The sequence below is a fragment of the Castor canadensis genome, chromosome 15, assembly GCF_047511655.1.
Source record: "Castor canadensis chromosome 15, mCasCan1.hap1v2, whole genome shotgun sequence".
NCBI lineage: Eukaryota > Metazoa > Chordata > Mammalia > Rodentia > Castoridae > Castor > Castor canadensis.
This window is the reverse complement of record NC_133400.1, coordinates 47968325-47995400: the sequence shown is the minus strand read 5'-3', so window position 1 is coordinate 47995400 and position 27076 is coordinate 47968325. Positions and strand designations below refer to the sequence as shown.

At 39.3% G+C, this 27076-nt stretch overlaps 1 protein-coding gene across 24 annotated transcripts in view; it reads left to right on the top strand.

Annotated features, from left to right (window-relative positions):
- Obscn (obscurin, cytoskeletal calmodulin and titin-interacting RhoGEF) overlaps window positions 1–27076 on the top strand; it is a 189488-nt gene that overhangs the window by 50511 nt on the left and 111901 nt on the right. For all 24 annotated transcript variants that reach the window (XM_074056091.1, XM_074056102.1, XM_074056092.1 and 21 more), the window contains 4 exons: window positions 11118–11393; window positions 12752–13033; window positions 20228–20503; window positions 23964–24239. In XM_074056091.1, the coding sequence (XP_073912192.1) occupies window positions 11118–11393; window positions 12752–13033; window positions 20228–20503; window positions 23964–24239 (1110 nt within the window). The remainder of the gene's footprint in view (window positions 1–11117; window positions 11394–12751; window positions 13034–20227; window positions 20504–23963; window positions 24240–27076) is intronic.

Sequence of the window (27076 nt, the reverse complement as noted above, 5' to 3'; positions counted from 1 at the left end):
TACCAGTTGTAACTTTTGCTCTATTTCCTAAGCAATCAAAGTCTTATTCAGATTGGTGTTACTTGTGCTTGTATGTTCAAGGGCCTTCTCTGTGTTTTCCTGTAAACACAGGTCTTGAAGCTTCAGGTCTGGCATTTAGATCTGTGATCCATTTTGAGTTAACTTTTGGACAGGGTGAGAAATGGGGTCTAGCATCAGTGTTCCCCATGTGGGTATCTGCTTTTTTCAGCACTGTTTGATGAAGAGGTTGTCTTCTCCCATGCAGTTTTTGGAACCTCTGTTGAAAACCAGATGGCTATAGCTGTGTGGGCTTATTTCTGGGTTTTCTATTATATTCCATTAGTCTGCATGTCTCTTTTTGTACAAGTACCACACTGTTTTTGTTATGATGACTCTGTAGTATAATTTGAAATCAGGTATTGTGATACCCCTAGCATCTGTCCTTTTGCTCAGGATTGCTTTGGCTATTTGGGGTCTTTTGTGCTTCAACACGAATTTTAGGATTTTTTTTCTATTTCTGTGAAAAATGACTTTGACATTTTTATGGCATTGTATTGCATCTGTAGATTGTTTTGGGTAGTACAGCTATTTTCATAATATCATTTTTGCTGATCCATGAACCTGGGAAATCTTTCCATCTTCTTGTGTCTTCTTCAGTTTCTTCAAGGTTTTATAGTTTTCATTGTAGAGGCATTTTACCTTTTTTTGTATGTTTACTGCTAGGTATTTAATTTTATTAGAGACTATTGTGAATGGGAATATTGCCCTGAATTCTTTCTCAGTCTGTTCCTTATTGGTATATAGAAAAGCTACTGAGTTTTGTATGCTAACTTTATATTCTGCTACATTGACAAAAATATTTATCAGATCTAAGAGTTATTGGTGGAGTCTAGGGTCTTTTAAGTGTAGGTTCATATCATTGCAAATAGGGATAATTTGACTTCTTCCTTTCCTGTTTGTATTCATCTTATTTCATTCTCTTGCCTTATTGCTCTGGCTAAGAATTCAAAACTGTTATCAAATAACAATGGAGAAAGGGGACACCCTTGTTTCATTCTTGACTTTAGAAGAAATGATTTGTGTTTCCCCCATTTAGTATGATGTTGGCTATAGACTTATCATAAATAGCCTTTATTATGTTGAGGTGCCTTCCTTCTATTCCTATCTTGTTTAAGGGAACATCTTGACTGTTTCCATATCTTGGCTATTGTGAATAGTACTGCAACAAACATGGGAGTGCAGGTGCCTTTATTGTAACCCGACTTACATTCTTTCAGATATATCCTTAGAAGTAGTATTGCTGGATCATATGGCAGTTCTGTTTTTAGTTTCTTTAGGAGCCTCCACACTGTTTTCCAGTGGTAGTAGTAATTTACATTCCCACCAGCAGTGTATGAGGGTTCCTTTTTCCTGTACATTCTTGCCAACATTTGTGTTGTTTGTGTTCTTGATAGCCATTCTAACAGGAATTTTAATGTGGTTTTGATTTGCATTTCATTTATGGCCAGGAATGTTGAGCATTTCTTCATTTTTTTTTTTTGCATTTGGACTTCTTCCTTTGAAAAAGCTCTGTTCAGTTCATTTGCCCATTTCTTCATTAGGTCATTGATTTTTTGGGGAGTTTAGATTTTGAGCTCCCTGTATTATTCTCATTATCAATCCCTTGTCAGATGTATAGCTGGTAAAGATTTTCTCCCACTTTGTGGGTAGCCTCTTCAATTTATTTATTTTTTTAATTTTAATTAATTAATTAATTAATTATTCATGTGTGCATACAATATTTGGGTCATTTCTCCCCCCTCGCCTACTCCCTCCCTTATCCTCCCCACTCCTTCCCTCTCCCCCCCACCCCCTTGCTACCCGGCAGAAACTATTTTGTCCTTATCTCTAATTTTGTTGTAGAGAGAGTATAAGCAATAATAGGAAGGACCAAGGGTTTTTGCTAGTTGAGATAAGGATAGCTATATAGGGAGTTGACTCACATTGATTTCCTGTGCATGTGTACCTTCTAGGTTAATTCTTCTTGATCTAACCTTTTCTCTAGTTCCTGGTCCCCTTCTTCTATTGGCCTCAGTTGCTTTAAAGTATCTGCTTTAGTTTCTCTGTATTGAGGGCAACAAATGTTATCTGGTTTTTTAGGTGTCTTACCTATCCTCATATCTCCCTTGTGTGCTCTCGCTTTTATCATGTGCTCAAAGTCCAATCCCCTTGTTGTGTTTGCCCTTGATGTAATGTCTGCATATGAGGGAGAACATGCGATTTTTGGTCTTTTGGGCCAGGCTAACCTCACTTAGAATGATGTTCTTGCCTCTTCAATTTAATGACCATTTCTTTTGTTGTGCAGAAGCTTTTTTAATTTCATGTAGTCCCATTTGTCAATCCTTTCTCTTAGTTGCTGTGCCATTTGAGTTCTGTTTAGGAAGTCATTGCTTATGCCTATTAACTCCAGTGTATTCCCTGCTCTTTCCTGTACCAGCTTCAAAGTTTCAGGTCTTATATTAAGGTCCTTAAGGTACTTTGAGTTGATACTTGTATAGGGTGACAAACATGGATCAGGTTTCAGTTTTCTGCATGCAGATGTCCAGTTTTCCCAGCAACATTTGTTGAAGAGGCTGTCTTTTCTTCATTGTGTGTTTTTGGTGCCTTTGTGAAAAAGTCAGTTGGGTATAGCTGCATAGATTCATATCTGGGTCTTCTATTCTGTTCTACTGGTCTTTATGTCTGTTTTTGTGCCAGTACCATTTGTTTTTATTGCTATGGCTCTGTAATATAGTTTGAAGTCAGATATTGTGATACCTCCAGCATTGCTCTTTTTGTTCAGTATTGCCTTGGCTATTCGTGGTTTTTTGTGCTTCCAAATGAACTTTAGGGTTGATTTTTCAATCTCTGTGATGAATGTCATTGGAATTTTGATGGAAATTGCATTGAAAATGTAGATTGTTTTTGGTAATGTAGCCATTTTCATGATATTGATTCTACAAATCTGTGTGCATGGGAAATCTTTCCATTTTCTGTAGCCTTCTTCAATTTCTTTCTTCAGTGGTTTATAGTTTTAATTATAGAGGTATTTCACATCCTAAATGGAATTATTTTCCTGTATTCTTTCTCAGTCTGTTCATTGTTGGTGTATAGAAAGGCTACTGATTTTTGTAAATTGATTTTGTATCCTCCTACTTTGCTGAAGTTGTTTATGATGTTTAGAAGATTTTTGGTGGAGTTTTTTTTTTTTTGGGCCTTTTACATATAAGATCATGTTGTCTGCAAATAGGGATAATTTGACTTCTTTTCCTATTTGAATTCCTTTTATGTCTTCTTCCTGTCTTACTACTCTAGCTAGGAATTCCAAGACTGTTTTGAATAAGAGTGGAGAAAGCGGGCACCCGTCTCTCATTCCAGACTTTAGAGGAATTGGTTTTAGTTTTTCCCCATTTAGTATAATGTTGCCCTGCTTATTTAAGAGATATGGTCTCAGTTTTTGTCCAGGCCTGCCTGGATGGCAATCCTCCTATTTTATGCTTCCCGCCTTCACTGGGATGACAGGCATGTGCTACCATGCCCAGCTTTTTTCCCATTGAGGTGGCGTCTTGAAAACTTTTTTGCCCTGGCTGGCCTGAAACCATCATCTTCCCAATCTCAGCTTCCAAAATAGTGACACGAGCCACTAACGCCATTCTGTCTATGATCCTTTTAATGTGTTGTTGAATTTGGTTTGCTAGTATTTTCTTAAGAACTTTTGCATCTATGTTTATCAGAGAAATTGGTCTATTATTGTCTTTTTTTGTTGTATCCTTATCTGGTTTTGGTATCAGTTTAATACTGACTTTATAGAATGAGGTGTTCCTTCCATTTTTATTCTATGGGATAGAACTGACATTGATGATGTCAGTTCTCTAAAGATATGGTATAGTTCAGCAGTGAATCCATCTGGTCCTGGGTTTTCTTTGTTGGGAGACTCTCTTACTGCTTCAGTTTTATTGCTAATTATAAATTTGTTTAGGTGGTTTATATCCTTTTGGTTATGAATTTAGATTTTCCAGTTTATTTTAAGTTTTCAAAAATATTTTCTAATGATCCTCTGAATTTTCTTGTTGTTTGTTGTGACATCCCTTCTCATTCCTAAATTTTTATTAATTTGGGTTTTCTTTCTTCTGGTTAGTTCATCTAAGGGTTTGTCAATTATGTTTGTGTTTTCACAGAACCAATTTTTTGTTTCATTGACTCTTTTAAAAAATTATTTTAAATTTTATTAGCATATAATAGTTGTACAGTGTTGTGATATCTACATATATACTTACAATATATCTTAGTTAGATTCACCACCACCATCATTCTCTCTTTCCTTCTCCCCCACTTCTTAGAACAATTTCAACAGGTTTCACTTTTCTATTTTTTTTTCATGTATGCTTCATTGGTTATTTATATTGTTCTTTAGTCTCCATTTCATTAATTTCTACTCTGATATTTATTATTTCTTTCAGTCTACTGCTTTTGGGTTTGACTTTTTCTTGTTTTTCTAAGATTTGGAGGCATGTTGTTAGGTTATGCATTTGAGATCTCTGTCATTTTAGGGAGAGCACTCATAGTTATAAACGTCCCTCTTAGCATTGCCTTTGCTTTGTCACAAAAGTTCTGGTAATTCATGTTTTTGTTTTTTTGATTCTATGAGTTTTTTTGATTTTTTTCCCCTTATTCAATGATTGTTCAATGACCATTCATGATAAATTTGATGATCAGTTGAGAGTGAATTGTTCAATATTCATGTGTTTGGGTGTATCCTATAGTTTCTTTTGTTGTTGATTTCTAGTTTTATTTCATTGTGATCAGATAAAATACAGGAAATTATTTCAATTTTCTTGTATTTGTTAATAATTGCTTAAGTCCTAATATATGATCCATTTTGAAGAAAGTTCAGTGGGCTGCTGTGTATTTTGTGGCTGTTGTATAGAATACCCTTTGTTGCCATTTATTGACTGGACTTGGGTGACCAGAGCCATAAAAGATGAGGGGACTACTGAGTCCTGCTCAATAGCCACTTTAATGAAGATCATTTCTGCTTTTTATAAACTCCTCTTTCACAGAGAGCATTTGGTCAGAAAAAGCATGCCAAGTATTATGTTAGTACAAGGAAGCACAGTTAAAATTAACTCTCTGTTATGTCTCTTTTAAAATGGGAACAGAGAGGCAGCAGAAGCACACAGTCAGCATAACCTTATTTACATCTGAAGGACATGAAGCCATCTGGGGAACCTTGAGCACTGTTGTTTTTCTGGATGTCTGGTCCTGAGACTTTTGTCTCAGTTCCTTGGAGTTTTCTCACAAGGCCAGATGCCAAATCACACAGGCACGGTCTGGTCCTGAGACTTTTGTCTTATTCCTTGGAGCTTTCTCACAAGGCCAAATACTAACTCATACAGGCAAGGTCCCACTGCTGGCTCCGACAACCCTGTAGATGTCTGTGAAGTCCATTTTGTCTATGATGTTTTAATTCTGAAGGTTTTATGTTGACTTTTTCTTTTGGATGATCTGTATATTGATTGCAGCGGGGCATTAAACTCACCCACTATTATTGTATTGGGGTCTATCTGTGTTTTTATGTCTAGTAATATTTACTTTAAGAAATCGGGTACACTGACATTTGGTGCATGTATGTTTACAATAGGTTAAATCCTCCTGATGGATTGCTCTCTTTCTATCAATATGAAGTGACCTTCTTTGTCTCTTCTAATTTTAGTTTGTCAGATTTGAATCTGCTTGTGGAAAATGGCTTTCTGTCCTTTCACTCTAAGCCTATGTTTCATTACCAGTGAGGTGCATTTCTTGTTGGCAACAAATGGTCAGGTCTGTTTTTAAATACAGTCCACCAGTTCGTGTCCTTTGATTAGAGAACTGAGACCATTAACATTCAGAGTTATTATTGAAAAGTATATACTAATTCCTGCCATTTTCTTTGTTTTATATTGTTTGATTCTTCCTTGTTCCTCATTTATTTACCTACTTGTCTAGTGAGATTTATTCTTTCCCATATTTTTGTGATTACATTTGCCTTCCTCTTCTGTGTGTAGAATTAAAGTGTATTTTGCAGCACTGGTTTAGTGGTCATGAATTGCTTTAGTTTTGCTTATTATTTAAAGTTATTATTTTTCCTTCAATTGTGAAGGATAGCTTTGCTAGGTACAATAATCTAGGTTGAGAATTATTTTATTTCAGGGCTTGAAATACCTCATTTCATGCCCTCCTTACTTTTAAAGTTTCTGTGGTATTCTGAAGAATTTGCCTTTATAGGTGACTTGGTGCTTTTCTCTTGTAGGTTTCAGTATTCTTTCTTCTGTATGCCTACTATTTTAACTATAATATGCTTTGGAGAGATTCTTTTTTGCTTGTTTGTTTGAAATCCTAAAAGCCTCCTGTCCCTGAATAACCATCTCTTTCTCAGGATTTGGAGAATTTCTAGTATTATTTTGTTGAATATGTTTTCTATGCCTTTGACTTACACTTTTTCTTCTTCTAATCCCATGATTCATAGGTTTGGTCTTTTAATGGTATTCCAGAAGTCTTGCATGTTTTGTTCATACTTCTTTAGTTTTTTTCTTTTATGTTTATCTTCATTTTCTAACACATATACTTTGCCTTCATACCCTGATATTATGTCTTTGATTTAATCCAGTTAACTGGAGAGATTTTCAACTCAGTGGGGTTTTTTTTTGTGGTTCTGGGGTTTGAACTCATGCTTGCTAGGGAGGTGCCCTACCACTTGAGCCACTTCATCAGCCCTTTTTATATTGGATTTTCAAGATAGGGTCTCACTTTTTCCCTGGGCTGGCCTTAAAATGTGATCCTTCTGATCTCTGCCTACCAAGTAACAAGAATTACAGGCAGGAGCCACAGGTGTTCGACTGAGTTAGCTTTTTTAAAATATAGGGTCTCTCCTTATGTTTATGCTGGCCTGGAGGGTGATCCTTCTATTTGTGCTTCCCTAAATGGCTGGGATAACAGGTACATGCCACCACACCCAGCCATTGGTTGAGATGGGGATATTGTGAACTTTTTGCTGGGGATGGCCTTGAACCTTGATTCTCCTGAGTAGCTAGGATTACAGGCATGAGCCACTGTATCCAGCCCTCTACTGAGTTTGTTATTTAACTTACTGAACTTTTCATTTCCAGAATTTCAATTTGATTTTTTTTCTAGAATTTCTTTACCTTTATTGCATTCTTCTTTCATGTCCCGCATTGTCTTCTTTATTTCATTTAGCTCTTTATTTGAGTTTTCTTGGCATTCATTCAGGTGTTTATTCATGTCTGTTGATCATTTTTATAATCACTGTTTTGAATTTTTTCTTTGAGATTTCTTCCAGTTCACTGTCATTGTTACTGTGAGTATGGAGGTATCATGTTGCCTTACTTTTTCATATCTCTTGTGTTTCTGCATTGGGATTTACACATCTGAGGCCAGGTAGTTGGTTGGATGTTTTAATCACCTGCAGTCTTTCAGTTGAAAGATTCTCAAGGTTCATGCAGGACAGTGTTGAGGTGCTGTTTCTACACTGGTGGTATGGCTCATTAACCCAGCATTTGCCTACATGCTCATGACACTGGGCCTGATCCCCAGTACTGCTCACTCAAATTCAGGTAAATTTGTCAGAGTCTCTTGTAGAAGGGCCAGTTGTCTGCTTCTCAGCTGCTTTCATTATAAAAGTTTTCTTTCTTTATGTTCTGGGAGCCACTGCTGGCTGCTGGAGCCACTGCTGCCTGTGGGCTGGGCAGGTTTCCACTTGTTTCACATGTGCCCCCAGTTTTGTGTATACAGGGGCAGCAAGCCTCAGGGTAACCCATGAAAGTGTGGCAGAGTCTGGGAGAAAACAGAGCACTGAGTTCTACACCTGCTGAAGGAGAAATGAGGGACCTGGGATCTCTGCCAGCTGGTTTCAAAGTTTACAGACCCTGTCCAATAGTGTACCTTCCTGTGAAGAGGAGGAGGCTATGGGAGTCTCATGATTCAGAAGGTGTGGTCTCAGGCTCTCAGTCCCACCTAGTAGCAAATACATGCTGGAGTATAGTTCCTGGTGGTGGGTCTCAGTGCTTTCAGACCCCATCCAGCAGTTCCCCTTCCTGTGTATGGGAGGAGTCTGTGATTTTGGGTGTCTGGGCTCTGGTCTCTCAGATGGGCCTGGCAGCTATTGCACAAGAAATGCATATCCTCTGGGATGCATTTCCCAGAAGCAGGTCTTAATGCTTTCAGACCCCACCTAACAGTATTACTCCCTGTGTGGGAGAGGAGGGTTTGGAAATCGTGATTCAGAAAGCGTGAACTTGGGGCCCTCAGACCTGCCCAATAGGAAACAGATGGAGGGATTCAGTGTGCGGTGGTGGGCCTCATTGCTTTCAGACTCTGCCCAGCAGTTCACCTCCCTATTGTGGGGAGGAAGCAGTAGATATTATGTGATTTGGAGGGTGTGAACTCAGAGCTCTGACCTACCTAGCAGTCAATACATGCTGCCAGGAAGCACATCTTGGAGGCCAAATACTAGGGCAGCCAAAGGCTTGATGCTTTTGTCCCCTGGGCAAGGCTTTCAGTCACTGTAACCTTTGCTACTGTAGCTCCCTGCTGCTAGAACTTCTATGGGAGACCATGTCTGACCCGCTCCCTCTCCATGACAATCTCTTGTAGTTGTTTTCCACCCAGACACCATGGCAGGGTGGAAAGCCTCCCTAAGCCATGATGTTTCCAAGCTTCCAGAGTAACTTGATTTCAAACAATGGACCCTCTTGCAAGATGATGTCTTTATGAGATAATGGGAGCAACAGAATGTCTCTCTTCACTGAGGCTAGCCATCCACACTGGAGCAGTTACTGTCTCACAAAATCCCTGTATTGTGTTTAAGGCTTGCGTGAGATGTGGGCTCCCCTTGCGGCTAGAATATCCAGTCTGTTGCCAGGGTTGTGTGTCTTTTTTTGTGAGTGCATCTTCAGCTTCCACTCCCCCTCCTGTGGGGATGGAGTTGGGCTTGGAACTGTTGGCTGCTTCTCTCTGTTGTCTGGGGTTCTCCATATTTTCTGCCATCCTGCTACCTCTTTTGTGATTCCTGATGCTCTTCTTCTCTTTCTCTCTTCAGAGTATAGTTTCTCCTGTGCTATTTGACTCTTTTCATTCATGGAGTCAAAAGAGTGGATGCTTCTAATCGGCCATCATGCTCTACCTCCCTAAAATTTGTTTATATTTCATGTACACTTCATGAACAGAGCCTAGAGATATTTTTGTACATTTAAAAATTCTGTGCTTGGAGCAAAGTTCATGGAGTGCAATTTTCCTCTTGTGCTACCATGTAGGCTCTTAAATGGTTTCAGGTTTTGGAATATTTTGAATTTGGGATTTTTTTTGGGTTAGGGATGCTCAACCAGTATGTATATAAAAAGGTGCCAAAGTTTTTGATTCCAAGTGTAAAACAAGATGTTTAAGAGCTTTCTGTAGAGGAAGATGAAACATTTTAAAGAGACATTAAAGATGATCTAAATAAATGGATATAAATACAGGGAAGAATCCAAGATGATCATTAGCTTTCAAAATACAAATAAATATTCTGTGTGAATTTGGGGGGCACCACAGTTAATAAGCAGATTCCAAAGCCAAATGCTACCTATATACTCTTAAAGGAGGAGAAAGTGTGGGCATTTTCCCTAGAGTTGTCAAACATTATTATAAATCTTCAGTAACAAAATAGCTATGGAGATAAATAGATCAGAGGAATAGAATACTGAGTTCTTAAAACAGACTTGTGCATAAATACATTCCCTTACTTTCCCTCCACATGTTTGTACAGATGTCAGGAAAGAGCTGCCTTTTCATGAAGGCTTTTGGGTCCTATACAATATGGAAACAAAAAGTTGTATGGTAGCTCACACAGTGTACAGAGGTCAATTACAGGTGAATTAGAGTCCTCAGGGTCCTCAGGTAAGCCATAATACTCTTAGATGATGACATGGATTATTTAGGCAAGGAAAGGGTTCTGACAGGAAATAAGTACACTAATCATAATGGAGCAAGAATGACATATTTTGCTGCATAAAAATCAACAGATACATTAGAAGACATTTGTTGTAGTCTGCTTGGTGTTGCCACCTCAAAATTAACTGAGCTTATAAAAGAGGTAGAGTTGGTTAATTATTATGATGGCAGGAAGGTTCAGACAGCATGGTGACAGTGTCCTGGTGAGGGTGTCAGTGCCACAATGTGGTAGAAAGGAAGAAAGGGAACCTGCTAGATGCAGAAGAGGTCAAATACATGTAAATTTATAACAATCTGCTCTTGTAAGAACTAATCCACTTTTGGAAGACCTAGCCCACTCTTTTAGAACAGCATTAATTTATTTATGAGGATGGACTCCACAACCTAGTGAGCTTCTACTAGGTTCCACCTCTTAAAGTTTCCCCACCTCAGCACTACCACATGGGGGCTCAGCTTCCTCCTCTGGAGGACCCACCACATCTAAACCTTAGTAACACCATTTGGGAATGAATCCACAAGCCACACAATGGGGGAAAAGAAATTCTCTAGCATGTAAGTAGAGCTCTTAAAATAAATACAAAACAAACAAACAAAAAATGGCAGTGCTACTGAAAGTGGAGGTCAACTCAAACAGCAACACCACAGAGGAACAAACACTAATGGTCAAAGACATAGGAAGGTCACCATGATCAGGACAAAGCAGATAGGTGGTCCATGCTCTACCTAGATGTAGCAGCTGATAATGCTAAGAGGAGGCAAGTGTGTGGGACCTTGAGGATTTTCAGCCCTGTGGTGAGGACAGTTCTGTGGGAGATTCTCCATTGTCACAGAAGGGCAGGTGCACATGCATCATGACCCAAGTGGCTACTTCGAGGAGCCTGTGCACAGAGATTATGTCACAGTGTCCCTAGAACAATCTCATGGAGCAGTGGCAGGCTATGTGGAGAAACTGGTGGTTTTTGATGAGGTTCTGGGGCTTGCTGTAGGCATATTGCTAGTTTAGAGCCTTAAGAAGTTTCTGACCTTCTGCCATCCCATCTGTGCCTTCTTTCCTTCAAGTAGCCTTCTTGTCCTAGACAGTATATCTGACCTTCTGCATCCCTGTCTGTCCTCAGAGCCCAAGGTGGTGTTTGCCAAGGAGCAGCCAGCACGCAGTGAGGTGAAGGCCGAAGTGGGGGCCAGTGCCACACTGAGCTGTGAGGTGGCCCAGGCCCAGACAGAGGTGACATGGTACAAGGATGGGAAGAAGCTGAGCTCGAGCTCGAAGATGTGCATGGAAGCCTTAGGCTGCACACGACAGCTGGTGGTGCAGCAGGCAAGCAAGGCAGATGCTGGGGAATATAGCTGTGAGGCTGGGGGACAGAGAGTCTCCTTCTGCTTGGACATTGCAGGTGAGTCCTTTAGAGGTACCAACTTGCCATTGTTTGATGTGGACCTGAGTGATGGCTGGGAGAGACTGGTGATCTTTTCATATGACTTCATCTCCTGAGGCCTCCTGTGCTCACCTGTCATTTTTATAATTGTCATGTTCCCAGGGTCTGGGGATGGAGAGATGCATACAGAAGGCAGAGGGGCCATTATTGTATACCATGAGTTGTATTTCCATGTGATAATGCTTAGTCACATTTGCTTGAACCTGCTAAAAACTCACAGGTAGTCCCTGGCATCCCAGTCTCTGGCTTTAACTGCTGTGTGGAGCTGAGGTAGACTAGATGTCTCTTACCTGGAGAAGTTAGGATTATCAGTTTTAGGTTTCTGGGACATTCTTCCCTCTATCTTCATGGATAGACGCTCTCTCTATGCATATACATATTACCTTTGCTGTTTGATTTATAAATTTAGAAATGAAAAGAGATTAAGCCACATCACTGTACTATAGACACTGCCACAAATAGGTGAAGCCACTACATAGCACTGTTGTATCTGTCTATGTGTGCTCCTCCTTGGCTGGTTGAGAGGGGAGTCTGAGAATCAGCTTTATTTTCCTTTGATGAGAGAGTCTAATATCAGATAACAAAATTCCACATTGTGTGTATTTGAATCGTTATTAATAGAATATACCACTGTTTTATGCAAGTGAATTTGAAAAGTTCTGTCAAATTGACCATTTCCTAGAAAACGGCAAAAAGAAATAGTTGAACATCCTCTAACCTTTTAAAGAAATGGGATTGTGCTAATCAAGGACTTTCTTTCATATTATCTAAGCTCTGTAGTTGTACTGATAATTTTACCAAATATCCTAAAAGTAAGTTTTTCTAAGGTCCTAGAAATTCTTCTTGGGTATTGAAAGAGGAAATAGTGCTCCAACTCACTATTGCCAAAAATCTGACAGGGTAAATATGAAGAGTTAAAACAGTGCTGTGTACTGTGGCTGATGTCTGTAATCCTAGCTATTTGGGAGGCAGAGATCAGGAGGATCATGGTTCAAGACCAGTCCAGGCAAACAGTTAGTAAGACCCTATCTCAGCTGATAAGTGGTGCATGTGTGACACTCCAGGTATGTGGGAGGCCATAGGTTTGGGGATTGTGGTTCAAGGCTGGCCCAGGGCAAAAGTGAGATCTATCTGAAAAATAACCTAAAGAGCAGTGGTGGTTTGTGCTGAAAGGTGTTGGGGCCTGCCCTAGGCACACAACTAGTCCAGAGCCTAGAGAAGGTCTGTCCCCTATTGCTGTCCCATCTAGGTCTTATTTCCTTCATGTGGCCCTTCTGGCCTAGATAGTATCTCTAATCTTGTGTGTTCCTGTCTAGCCCCAGAGCCCAAGGTGGTGTTTGCTAAGGAACAGCCGGCAATGAGTGAAGTCAAGGTTGAAGCAGGGGACAGTGCTACACTGACTTGTAAGTTGGCCCAGGCTCAGACACAGGTGACGTGGTACAAGGATGGGAAGAAGCTGAGCTCAAGCTCAAAAGTGCGTGTGGAGGCCTCAGGCTCCACTCGGCGACTGGTGGTGCAGCAGGCAGGCAAGGAAGATGCTGGAGAATATAGCTGCGAAGCTGGAGGCCAGAAGATATCCTTCCACCTGAACATCTCAGGTCAGTTCTTTGTGGACAGTAAATTTCCTTCTTTGATAGAGATTCTGAGACTGACTAATAATCCTGAAGGACCCTGGTGTTGTTGCATTACACCACCTCACCAGTCTCCTTGTCTCTCAGGCTTGGCTATGTGGCAGGAATGGGAAGGATGTGAATAGCAGGGAGAGGGGCTATCTTTGTGTACCTGGAGTGTTATTTCTATGTGGTAATGCTTTATCACACATTCCCAGCAACTTTCAGGGCCTTGTTCAGAGCTGCACCTGGCTCTGCCTCGTGATTGAAGATTGGGTAGACCAGATGTGTTTCCCTGAGCTATATGAATATCCCGCTGAGTGTGGCAGCTCCTGCATTCCCTGACCTGGCAACACATGAAGGCTCTTGCTAAAGAGAGCTGTTTCTATTTCATTGAAATAAAATAAGGGGGAATTTTGACTACCTAATTATCTTTGTAAGCCATCTGATTGGTAAGTGTACTTTTAGGTGTCTGGACACTCTTCCTTCATTTTTCATATCCAGAGTCTCTGTGTGTCCATTTCTATTGCAGTTTACATCCTTATCACATTGTATTGTCTGTGTGTAGTAAAAAGGAATAAGAGTGCTGATGGATATATGCTTCTGTGATATTAGAACACTCTTTTCACAGGAAATCTTGTTTTCCAAAGGCAAGTTCAAACATTCTATGTTAGTATTCTTCTTGGAGTTTGATTTAGAAAAAAAAAGAGCAAGTAGTTTATGGAATCTCCACCATTGTAAGTTGAGATGAGTTCCTCTAGCGATAACCACCATCTACATGCAGCATTTAGATCTCAGAATTTAACCACCGTCTACATGCAGCATTTAGATCTCAGAATTCCTTAAAAGTTTATCTGTCTCCCCAGCTGGCTATATAGCTGTTTAAGAAATACATTTATTTCCTTTTACTAAGGAAGTCTTTTTTTTTTTTTTTGAGTATTGGGGTTTGAACTCAGGGCTTCATACTTGCTAGGCAAGTGCTCTACCACTTGAGCCACTCTGCCAGCCCATGAAGGGAGTCTTATTGTCAAATTGCAATGGCAGAAGTCCTGCATTGACCTGTGGGTGCTACTAGAAAACATTTTAGTGTTGCCTTAGTATGCAATGATTTGTCAGTGTGCATAGAAACCAAAAAACTCTGGATCTTTGCTAAAAGTTTATTTTAAAAGAATATGACAAATTATTTTCTGGTAATGAGTTTGAAAAGTTATGGCTATTTGACTGTTTTCTAGAAGACTATATCAAAAGTGACACAAGAAGAAATAGTACACTTGAATAGTTTTATAGCCTTTTTAAAAAGAACCCATAAAATCCATCTTATCATAGAGAAAAATGTAAGTCCAGGGGCTCACTGGTAAATTTTACCAAACATTCTAGAAGGAAATTATTAATTCTAGTGTTTCCTTGCATCATAAGATGACTATAGCTGGTAGTAATGTGTAATACATTTCCAAATAGCTACTAAGAGGATGTAAAATGTCCTCAGTACAAAGAAGTGACAAATATTTGAGGTTATATGTTAATTGCTCTGATTTGATCATTCCACAATGCAAACATGTATCAGAACATCTCATTGTATTGTATAAATATATGTGATTCTTTGTTGATTAAAATGAAAAAGAAATTATTCTGTATTCATAGAAATTCTTCTGAACAGTAGAAGAAAAGACATAGACTCTCCGAATAGTCTTCTGTCAAAACACAATATAGATACTGACATATGACAAGAAAGTGACTAGAATTAAAGTAACAGTCCAGTCTTTTATGGATATCAAGGGACAAGATCAGTGAACTTAACTCAGTGATGCTTGCAGAAGACATTGTGTCATAGATTCAAGAGTGGCATGATGTGGTCAGAGTGAATGAAAAAAACAATGTGATTGTCTCAACTAATGCAGAATAAAAGTGTTTAATGAAATTTAACATTACGAATCAAGAAGTCATGTTTGATAAAATTTAGCATCAATTTATGCCATAACATTCTTAACATACTATATATGAGTGTCCTTAATTTGATAAATACTAGGGAAAATATCAGGTAATGCTACATTTAAAGAGATCTTTGAAAGATTTGTCTTCGAGATAGGGAACAACATGAGGAAGCCTACTGTCATCTTCCCTCCAAAACTAGCAGCAGAATAAGGAGGGAAATAAAAAGTCTGAAGGTTAGAAAAATGTACAGGGACTCACATCCTATGAAGGTCTATCAAGAATTCAAAATATTAATTGCTAGACATAGTACTAAATAAAAAACTAAAATGTAGTACTTGTCTCTGTGGGCCTGGCTTAATTCATTTAGCAGTATGTCCTTCAGCTTCATCCGCATTGTTGCAAATGAAAAAATTTCCTCACTTTTTGAGGATGAATAGAATAAAAACCAGATGATCTCAACTATTGTGGAATCTGAAAAAATTGAATTCATAGAAGTGCAGAATAGAATGGTGATTACCAGAGGCTGGTTGTGGTAGGGTAGGGGGAAAGAGGGAATTAAGAACTGTTGACCAAAGGGTGCAAACTCTTGGAGAGACAGTATGTACTAGTCCATTTTCTGTTTCTATAACAAAATACTTGAAAAGGTTCAGGAGCATGGCATTGCACTTACTGGGCTCTGGTGAGGATCCCATGGCAACAGTATCTTAATGGTTGAATTGTGGAACTGGGAGAGTTGTGGAATTGTGGGAATGACCATATGATTAGACAGAAGCCAGGGACTGGGGAGGGGCTAGGCTTGCATTTTTATAACAGTCCATTCTCATGGGAACTAACTCACTCTGAGATCAGCATGAATCCCTTCAGAGGATGATGTCCCCAGAGGCCCAGTTACCTTCCACCTCTTAGAAGTCCTAGCACCTCAACACCACCATACTGAGGAGTAAGCTTCCATCATGAACTTTTTGGAGACATACCACATTCCAACCATAGCACATGAGAAATGAGTTTTGACATCTGCTGCTATATTTCAAAATAACTGCAAGAGTAAATTTCAAATGTTTCATTACAAAAATAAGTTTGTGAGGGGATGAACATTTTAATTAGCTTGATTTAATTGTTGTACATTGTGTACATATATCAAAACATCACATTGTACTCCATAAATTATACAGTTATTATTTGTCCATTAAAACTCATATTAATGAAAAATAAATTTCAGAAATACTTCTGTCTACATATTATACTAGAAACTTACTTGGAAAATGATAATTTAAGATTTACAATGACATCATTTCAAATTCCAAGTTTAACGAGGATGTTGAAGAGTCAGATGAAGGAAAGTTGCCTCGTGTTTTTGAGAGATAGTAAGAAGGCTCTAATAAATGCATAGAAACACATGTAATACCCAGATATGTTCATGTCTAATAAAAATATAAGAAAATGTTTTTCTTTGGTGGATTGAAAGTTATGAAGATTTGAAAGTCCACAGACAGCCAACACTCCTTGAAGAAGAGCCAAGTGCAATAATTGTCTAGCAGGTTCCAAGGATTACATACACCCACATCAATACAAATCAGGCCAAAATGCAGGAGCAAAGGAACAGAGCAGGAAGCTCATGATCAGACTCATGACTAAAGGAATTCCCCTTCTTTTATGCTTTTATGAATGCTTTTTTTTTTTTTTTTGCTGTATTGGGGCTTGAACTCAGGGCCTTCACCTTGAGCCATGCTGCCAGCCTTTTTTTGTGAAGGGTTTTTTTGAGATAGGGTCTTGTAAACTATTTGCCCCGACCGGCTTCAGACTTCCATCATCCTGATCTCTGCTTCCTGAGTAGCTCGGATTACAGGTGTAAGCCTCCAGCACCTAGTTTATGAATACTTTTTAGCATAGCAGTTGTGTAAACAAATGATGATGTCATAAATGATAACGAAAATTAAGGATGTAAGGGCTAGCAGAGTGGTTCAAGTGGTATGCCTGGCAAACGTGAGGCCCTGAGTTAAGACCCCAGTACTGCCAAAAAAAAAAAGTAAAAACCCTTCCCTAAAAAACCTCCAAAAAAGAAAAACGATATATACTCTCCAACTCATTTTATGTGGACAGTTTAATAGCAACACCAAAATGTAGTGGAGATAGTGTTAAAAATTGGAACCGCAGGTCAATCTTTTATGGATGACAATATCAAAGTCCACTCAAAATGTTGGCAAACTGGGTAGGGCCATATGTCAAGAACATAGTGCTGAAATGCAGTCCATAATCCAGAAATGCAAAATCTGATTTAACATCAGAATGGTGGAGAAATCAGTATCATCTTTCACATTAGGAGATTAACAAAAAAAGTGTTTAATGAATATAGACTCTAGAAGAGACTAATTGAATTTAGAACCTGGTGTAATGGCTTACACCTGTTATCCCAGTTACTCAGGAGGCAGAGTTGAGAGAATTTCTGCTTGAGGCCAGCCTGTATTAAAAAACTTAGACGCAATCTCAATAAATAAGCTGGGTGTGTGATGCATGTCTGTCATTGCAGGTACACGGGAGGCTTGAGTAGGAGAATCTTGGTCCAGGCTGGCTCTAGGCAAAAATATGAAACTAACTGAAAAAAATACTAAAGCAAAAAGATACGAGGTATGGCTCAAGTGATAAGATAACTACCTAGAAAGCACAAGGTTCTGAGTTCAAAACCACAGTACCTTCAAAAAAATTTAGCATCCACTCATGTTATGTATGAGGCTCTGACACCAAAAAAGTTCTTGAAGTAGTAACAAAATAAGATTTCCTACATTTGACGAAGGGTGCTACAGAGACCAAATAGCAAGTGTCACACTCGAACATGCATGCATGTTGAAGCTTTCCCATTAATTGGGAGATTTCAAAGGCCCTCCTGTGACAATTCACTGCAGCATCATGCAGCCAACAAGGAGGAATGTGAAACAAAGCAACACAGTTTGGGCAAAGTACAAGCACATGTCATAGACAATGACCTCCACTTCTATAGATACACCAGCAACAATGTTGGGAAATGATATCTTCAAAGAATTGCCACAGCTACTAGTTTCATGCTTCCGATTCCATGTATGAACATGAAAATGTTTGGGATTCTGAGGGGAACTTGTTATAGGGAGACAATAGAGAAGACACAAATCAATGGTGAGTTAAGCATAGAGACCCAAAGATGTCCATTCCTGATAGCCATCAAAGAAAAGCTTGCCCCTAATGGGCATGTGAAAATTGACGAGTTGATTCCAAGTGCCGAGTGAAGGAAAGACTCTTGAAGAAAGAGAACTTTTGATGTTCCTGATATTGAGACTTGTCATGAAGCTACAGGGTTGAGGAGAGCAGGTTCAATGCAGGCATAGATAAATAGGTAAAAGGAATGGAACTGGGAGCCTAATCACTATCTGGGCATAATGAGACCTCTCCTCCCTTTTTACAAAGATACTGATGTGAGACATGGAAAAAGGATATCTGTTAGTTAAAATGACTCTGTGTTTAAGGTGTTAATGAAACACAATTGTATTTTGTATTTAAACTTGGTCTTATCCCCAAGAAAACTCAATATTTATGTGCAAATATTGGCAAATCCAAAATAATCTGTAACCTGAAATATTATAGGTAAAGAATACTCAACTTATATATAATGGTTTTTTTTTTGGCTTGTACAGATACCAAAATCTACAGTGTCCTTTTTGACATATTATTTTAATAGACTATGAGCTTTATTTTATGTGAATAAATTTAAAAAGTTTAATGAATTTTCTAGATTCTGTAAAACTAAACTAATACCTATTAAGAAATAGACAATTCACATAGTCCTTCAACCTATTATAAAGATGTATTAAAAGAAAAATTTCTCATTGAACAGAATCTTAGTCAAGTTGCTCCAGTGGTAAATTCTCCAAACAATCTGAAAATTAATTATTCTATGTTCATGGAGATTCTCTTAGAGAATAGAAAAAGGAGCACTCTCTAATTCTGTTTGTGTACATTAGCATAGCATTGGTACTAAAACCTGACCAGTAAATAAGAATTTATATTTTAGAACAATCTATTATGTATATCAAGGCCAATATGATATAAATATTAGTTAGCTGAACTCAGATCATGAGGATCATACACTGTGATGAAATTCATAGTCCAGGATCGTAGCTCTGGTTTACCATTAGGAACATTAGAAAATCAGTATAAAGCTTAATGTTATCTGATTGACAAATTATGCATAAAATATTTGGTAAGACTTAGCATTGTAAATTCAAAAGTAGTGTATCATCAGTCGTGCCATAAAGTATAGTTAAAAGGTTTTTTCTTGACTTCTAAGTAGTACTGCACAAGAAATCACAAGTGAACCCTTGAAGGTTGACTTTGAGGTCAGGAACAACACAAGGAATCTGCCACCACTACTTCCAGCCAACATTGTACAGCACAGTTAGGAACTAAATACAAAAAAAGATATAAGAGTTAGAGAAAAACAACAGATTCTAGTATGACATGTTTTAGGTGAAAGATAAATGAATAGACTTTGCAAGAGTTGAGAAAGAAAACAACATATAAAAATCAATATAAATAAACCCTTCATTACATTTAAACTGAAAACATTGCAGAAGAAACTTCATGAGAAAAATGTATGACATTGTGAAAGATAAAAAAATATATCTACATCAGACATGATGGTCAGATCCATAACATCTCACAATACAATGAGTCATGTAAGTGAATGAGAGAAAGACAGTGCCACTGAGGAGTGAGCAAGAGCCTTGAATCATGACACCACAGAGAACACGTGATAATGTGAAGAGATTGTAAGGTCTCCATGATTAGGAAGAGGCAGTAGAGCCACAGAGGGTCTAGGCTGTCCCCTGATGCAGGGGCTGTTGATGCTAAAAGCAGGCAAACACGGGACATCAGGAACTCTCAGCCCAGTGGTGAGGACATACGTGCATAGTCTTGTGGGAGACTCTCCATTGTCACAGAGGGGCAGATGAACATGCATCACCAGCCAGGTGATTCGCTGGAGGTGCCTGTGCACAGAGACTGTGTCACAGTATACTCCAGCATGACCCCATGGCACAGTAGCAGTATGTGTGAATAAACTGTGAGGTTTTTGGTGGTTTCTGGAGCTTGTTGTGTGCACTCAACTAGGGCAGAGCCTTGAGAAGGTTCTGTCCTTCTGCTGTCATGTCCAGGCCTCCTTGCTTCCTATGGCCTTTCTCTTCTAGATAGTATCTTTGACTGTGTGTCCCTTTTTGTCCTCAGAACCCAAGGTGGTGTTTGCCAAGGAGCAGTCTGCAAGGAGTGAGGTGAAGGCTGAGGCAGGAGCCAGTGCCACACTGAGCTGCAAGGTGGCCCAGGCCCAGACAGAGGTGACATGGTACAAGGACGGGAAGAAGTTGAGTTCAAGCTCGAAAGTGCGCCTGGAAGCCTCAGGCTGCATGCGTCAACTGGTGGTACAACAGGCGTGTAAGGCGGACGCAGGGGAGTATTGCTGCGAGGCTGGGGACCAGAGGGTCTCCTTCCGCCTGCATGTTGCAGGTCAGTTTTGGGACACTGATCACTTCATTTGGAGATGATGAATGGCATATACCCATGGATGAGCTCATGGTCTCTCCATTAGACTTCATTTGTTCAGTTCCCTGTCTTCTACTTCCCATGTTTATTCCATGGTGAGCCTGGGATGTTGAATGGGAAGGGCATGTATGGCAGGGTTAGTGCCCTTCTCATCCTCCTGGAGAGGTGTTCCCAGACAGTAGAGCTCAGTCTTTGTCAGTTCCTAGATCCTCCCTGATATTCCTTAGTGTCCAGGGCCAGGACATTTTCTGGATCTGGCCATGCTTTTTCACCTGGGATCTGTATCTGGCAGCTCCAGGGGGCCGTCATCCAGCACTCCATGAGGGCTTTCCCTAGTTAAGGTCTTTCAATTTCTCTGAATCTGAGTAGGGGAAATGCTGGTATCCCAAGCATACTCAGAATTACCTTAAGTTTGAGTTTAAGGTCATTACAGTTTATCTGTCTAGAAAGTTCTTCTCACCTTTCACATAAGGCCCTCTGTGTAGCTACCTGTGGCAAAGTCTAGATCCACGTTTTGTGGCAGTGACTGTGCATGGAAACCAGCAGTAGAGTGTTAGTAGATGTGATAGTGTGCCACACACCTCTGAGGTTCGGAATTGTCTTCTTAGGACTTATCTTGTTTTTCTTTTGTCTTTGATTAGAACATTTTGCATCAGTAAACCTCTGAGAGTTTGATTTATAAATTTAGAAATGGAAAGGAACATGAAACTCATGCCACATCTACAAATTGTGTTAAAGATGTGCTACTGCAGTGGCACCCCGATTGGCAGAGCAGATTCATTCTGTAGTATTTCCCAATGATACCTGTGTGTCTGTGTTCCCAGCCAAGGCCATGGAGAGGTCTGTGAACTAACACTAGTCTCTTTTGTAAGGCGAGTTTAACCTCAAATAGGGTGGGCTTTAGTTCCACATAATGCCTGGGGCTCCACATGATAGTTTGATATTGCATGTGTAGGTAATGGTTTGTTGATGTGAACCAAACAAAAGCTCCACCATACAGAAATTATTTAAATAGAGTATCACATTGTTTTATGCTAGTAAATTTGAAAAATTTTCCAAAATTGGCTAATTCTTGGAAAACTACATCAAAACTTAACACAAGAAAAAATAGGGAACTCAATCTATAACCTTTTAAAGAAGTGAAGTTCTACTCTCAAAAATCTCATACAGGAAGAGTTAAGTTAAGTGGTCTATAGGTAAATTGTACAAAAATATTTTGGAAAGTGTGGCTTTTCTTCTAGAAAACAGAAAGGGGACAGATACTCTCTAACTCCTTACACAAATATGGTATAGTATTGATATCAAAGTCTGACGTGGACAGTGTTAAAATCAAACCACTCCCTTTTGGATACCAAAGTCAAAGTCTGTAGAATGAATAGAGCAATATGTCAAGAACATAGTGCACCAGGATGAAGGCTGCAAACCAGGAATGCAAGATTGGTTTAGTGTTAGAAAGTAGGAAAATCATAATATATGAGGTGAAGAGATATTTTTAATAGAGCTAAAATAAAGAGTATTACCTGAATGAATGCAGAATAAAAGTACTTGATAAGTTTTTAAATCATATTGATGATTTAATTAATGAAAAGTAGCCTCCACTCATGTTAAAGAGTTCTTTTGCTGGGCTTGTTGCCACAGTGGCAGAGCCCTTGCCTAATATGTGTGAGGTCCTGACAACAACAACAACAAAAATCTTGAATTAGTAACAAAAGGAAACTTAAGCCAGGCACCAGGGGTTCACGTCTGTAATCCTAGCTTCTTCGGAGGCTGAGATTGGAAGGATCAAGGTTCAAGGCTAGGCTGGACAAATAGTTTGTGAGACCCCCATCTTCAAAAGAACCAGAGCAAAATGGACTGGAGGTGTGGCTCAAGTCATACACTCAGGGCATGAAGCCCTGAGTTCAAACAAACAAGTCTCACCAAAACAAACAAACAAGCATTTGACAAAGGATGCTACAGAGAATAATAGCAAGTGTCACACTTGAACACGTATGTTGAAGCTTTCCCTTTAATTGAGAAATTTCAAAAGGCCTCCTGTGACAACTCATTGCAGCATCATGCAGCCAACAAGGAGGAATGTGAAACAAAGCAACACAGTTTGGGCAAAGTACAAGTACATGTCATAGACAATGACCTCCACTTCTATAGATACACTAGCAACAATGTTGGGAAATGATATCTTCAAAGAATTGCTACAGCTACTAGTTTCATGCTTCCGATTCCATGTATGAACATGAAAATGTTTGGGATTCTGAGGGGAACTTGTTATAGGGAGACAATAGAGAAGACACAAATCAATGGTGAGTTAAGCATAGAGACCCAAAGATGTCCATTCCTGATAGCCATCAAAGAAAAGCTTGCCCCTAAAGGGCATGTGAAAATTGACGAGTTGATTCCAAGTGCTGAGTGAAGGAAAGTACTCTTGAAGAAAGAGAACTTTTGATGTTCCTGATACTGAAACTTGTCATGAAGCTACAGGGTTGAGGAGAGCAGGTTCAATGCAGGCATAGATAAATAGGTAAAAGGAATGGAACTGGGAGCCTAAACACTATCTGGGCATAATGAGACCTCTCCTCCCTTTTTACAAAGATGCTGATGTGAGACATGGAAAAAGGATATCTGTTAGTTAAAATGGACATCTCCCTCATACATCGAAGTTCAGCTCTATCAGAGATTCCAAGGTGAAAGCAAATCCAGTTTTTTTGCATATGCTTGGATTATTTCATGATCTCAGAATAATAGTTCTTAAACAGGAGACAAATATACTCAACACAGAAAGGACAAATGGACATTTTCCTTTACCAAAACTGAGACCTTTATGTCATCAGAAGACAGCATGAAAGGGAGAAAAGACAATGACAAAGATTGGGAGATATTTACACACGAAACAGAGATTTACTACATAAATATATAATGAGTGTCTAAAAATGAGCATGCAGAGGTCAGATAACACTGGATTACTGAGTAAAAGTCACACCATGGAAGACTAAGCACTAGAGGCCTTAAACAGAAAAGGTGCTTCATACTGTGAGGCATTGAGATGAGGCAGTAAAGCTACATGTGGTCTAGGCTCCCCCTAGACACAGTAGCTGATGATGTTAAGATCAGAAAAGACCAGGAGAGTCTCAGTCCTGTGGTAGGACGTCTTCTGCATGGTCTTGTGGGAGACTGTCCATTGCCAGGACACCCCAGTGGTGAGACTCTGTCCTCGTGTCCATAGAACAGCCCCCTTGGAGCAGTGGCTGGATGCATGTGCAAACTGTAGTGGTTGTTGCTGCGAGGCACTTGGGCTTGTTGTGGGAACATAATGCAGAGTCTGGAGAAGGTTCTGTTCCCTAATGGCCAACACATTCAGGCTTCCATCTTGTGGGTGAACTTTCTGACTTACTGTCTTTGACCATATATCCCACCTATCTTTTTCCAGAGCCCACATTGGCATTTGCTAAGGAACAGTCTGCAAGGAATGAGGTTAAGGCTGAGGTGGGGGCCAAAGCCACACTGAGGTGTGAGGTGGCCCAGGAAAAGACAGAGGTGACATGGTATAAGGATGGGAAGAAGCTGATCTCAAGCTCAAAGGTGCGCCTGGAGACCTCAGGTTGCACACGGCTGCTGGTGGTGCAGCAGGCAGACAAGGCAGATGCTGGGGAGTACAGCTGCGAGACCAGGGGCCACAAGGTGTTCTTCCACCTGGATGTCACAGGTCAGTACCATTTTCCCTTTGTTTGGTCCTGGCTGATGACTAGGACAGACCCTGGTGCTTTTTTCCTTAGTTTCAATCTCTGCATGTCCTCTGCCTCCCACTGCCCATCTTTATCCCCATGGCTGGGCCAAGTGGGCTTGGTGGATGGGTGTGTTCACCATGGTCAGAGCCCTTCTTAAGTTCCTCAGGCAATCTCTTCATTCTGTAAAGTTCAGTCTCACATTCTGTGCATCTCCTTGGAACTCACCAGTGTCCTTTGTGCCCTTGCTTCTGGTCCTGACTGATATGTAGGCCTGAGGTACACATCTCTTCCCAGTCCCTCTCCTGCAGCTCCCCTATGCTCACATGAGGTCCATCCTATTCAGAGATTTCAGATTGAGTTTTGGCCACTCCATATTTAGAATGATATCAACACTGAATGTGGTGTCCTCAGTGGTCATTTAGTTAGGTGCTGTGGAATATTCTTCCCCTTTCCCCATGGACATAGACACTGCCCCATTTTATGGTGTAATTTAGATCCACATTTGGTTGTTATGTTTGTGCACATGACAGAATGAGCAGTGGAGTGGCAGACATGTGTTGTGCCTGGGCTCACACGTGTGTGTGCCTGCATACTGTTTTCAGACTGAATCTTGTTTTCCATGAAAATGTTCTTCCAGAGTTTTGTTTCGTTTTCCAGTACTGGGGGTAGAACTCAGAACTTCATGCATGTTAAACAAGTACTCCACCAATATGCCACACCTTAGCCCCAGCTCAAATATTGTTTTTGAGAATTCCTCTTGTAATTTCTGTTAAAGATTTAGAAATCAAAAGGATTAAAGAGCTTTGCACATTTTAGTAACATTGACTTACTGTCTAGTCAAGCAGTATTTATTTTACCTTGTTTCCCTAATGACTTCTGTCTGTGCCTTCTTGTCTGATTCGTAGAGCAGTGTGAGAGCCAACTTTATTTTCCATGTCTTAGGAAAGTTGAGCTTCCAGTTGATATTGACTGTGATCTAGTATTGATGCCTGCATGTCACCACACAACAGTTGGTGTTGTGTCAGTACTGTTGCATGTCCCTCATCTGAAAAACCTAAAATTCTGCAAAATCAGAAACTTTTAGAGACATGACACCACAATTTGAAAATAAAATTCGGTATCATGAAGCTTTCCTGAATATATTCAATTGTTTAAACTACTATATAAGATTACCTTCAGGCTCTGTGTTTAAGGTGTTAATGAAACACAATTGTATTTTTATTTAAACTCGGGTCTTATCCCCAGGAGAACTCAGTATTTATATGTACATATTCCTAAATCCAAATCCAAAATAATCTGTAATCTGAAATACTTCTGGTCCCAAGCATTTCAGATAAGGAATATTCATCCTGTATTTAATTGTTTGGATTATATAGATACCAAGATCCACAGCATCTGCTTTTTGATAAATTATTATTTTAATAAATTATGACCTTATTTTATGTGAATAAAATTGAAATGTCTTAATTATTCAGTTTTTATAATACTGACCCAAAAAGAAATAGACAACTCATATAGTCTTATAACCAAAAAGTTGAACCAATAGTAAAAATCTTCTTATTCTCAGCCAAGTGACTCCAGTGGTAAATTCTTGCAAACAATTTGAAAATTAATTATTCTGTGTTCATGGAGATTCTCTTAGAGAATAGAAAAAAGAGATGCACTCTCTAATTCTGTTTATATATATTAGCATATCACTGATACTAAAATCTGACAAGAAAACAAGAATTTATCTTCTAGGCCAATCTGTTATGTATATCAAAGCCAATATGGAGCAGACATTAGCACACTGAATTCAGCTCAAGAGGATCATACACTGTGATGAAATTCATAGTCCAGGAATGTAGCTCTGGTTTACCATTAAAAGCATTAGAAAATCGGTATAAAGCTTGACCTTATCTGATTGACAAAATGATGCAGTAAGTGCAGATAAAGTATTTGATAAAACTTAGCATTGTAAATTCAAAAGTAGTGTATCATCAGTAATGCCATAAAGTATAATTAAAAAGTTTTTTCTTGATTTCATAAATAGTATTGCACAAAAAATCACAAGTGAACCTTTGAAGGTTGACTTTGAGGTCAGGAACAACACAAGGAAGCTGCCACCACTACTTCCAGCCCACATTGTATAGCACAGTTAGGACCTAAATACAAAAAAAGATACGAGTTAGAGAAAAACAACAGATTCCCAGAAGACATGTTTTATGTGAAAGATAAATTAATAAGCTTTTTAAGAGTTGAGAAAGAAAACCACCATATAAAAATCAGTATAAAGGAACCCTTTACTATCTGCTAGCAAAGACTATTTTGAAATTGAAAGTTTGAAAGATTTAAAATAGCCTCAAAAATGTCATGCTTATAACTTTAAGCCTAACACAAGATGTTTAGGGGCTTTGTGTGTGTATATTACCAAATGTAGGATAGACAGCAAAAGTTTACATAAATGGATGGAAATATACAGAAGAACCAAAGCTGTCCAGTCAATCCACATTTAGAGTGCGGTGAGGGGACTGAAAATGAGAAGTGAATTTCTTGTGCCAAGTATAGCCAATACACTTAGAAGAAAGCAAATGGGAGCATTTCCTGTACCAGGCATCAGGACTGTCATAGAGCTACAGTCATTTGTTATAAGGAAAAATATAAGAAATCTGGTTTTGAAGACCTTAATTTGTGTTAATAACAATTCTGGAATCAGACAGGAGGCCAGACCAAAAATGTTTGCGAACTCAGCCCTACCACATGGGCCAGTTATATTTATAGCCAGAGAAAAGAAGTAACATACAGAAAAGGGAAGTGGGGTACTGGCAGTCTGATT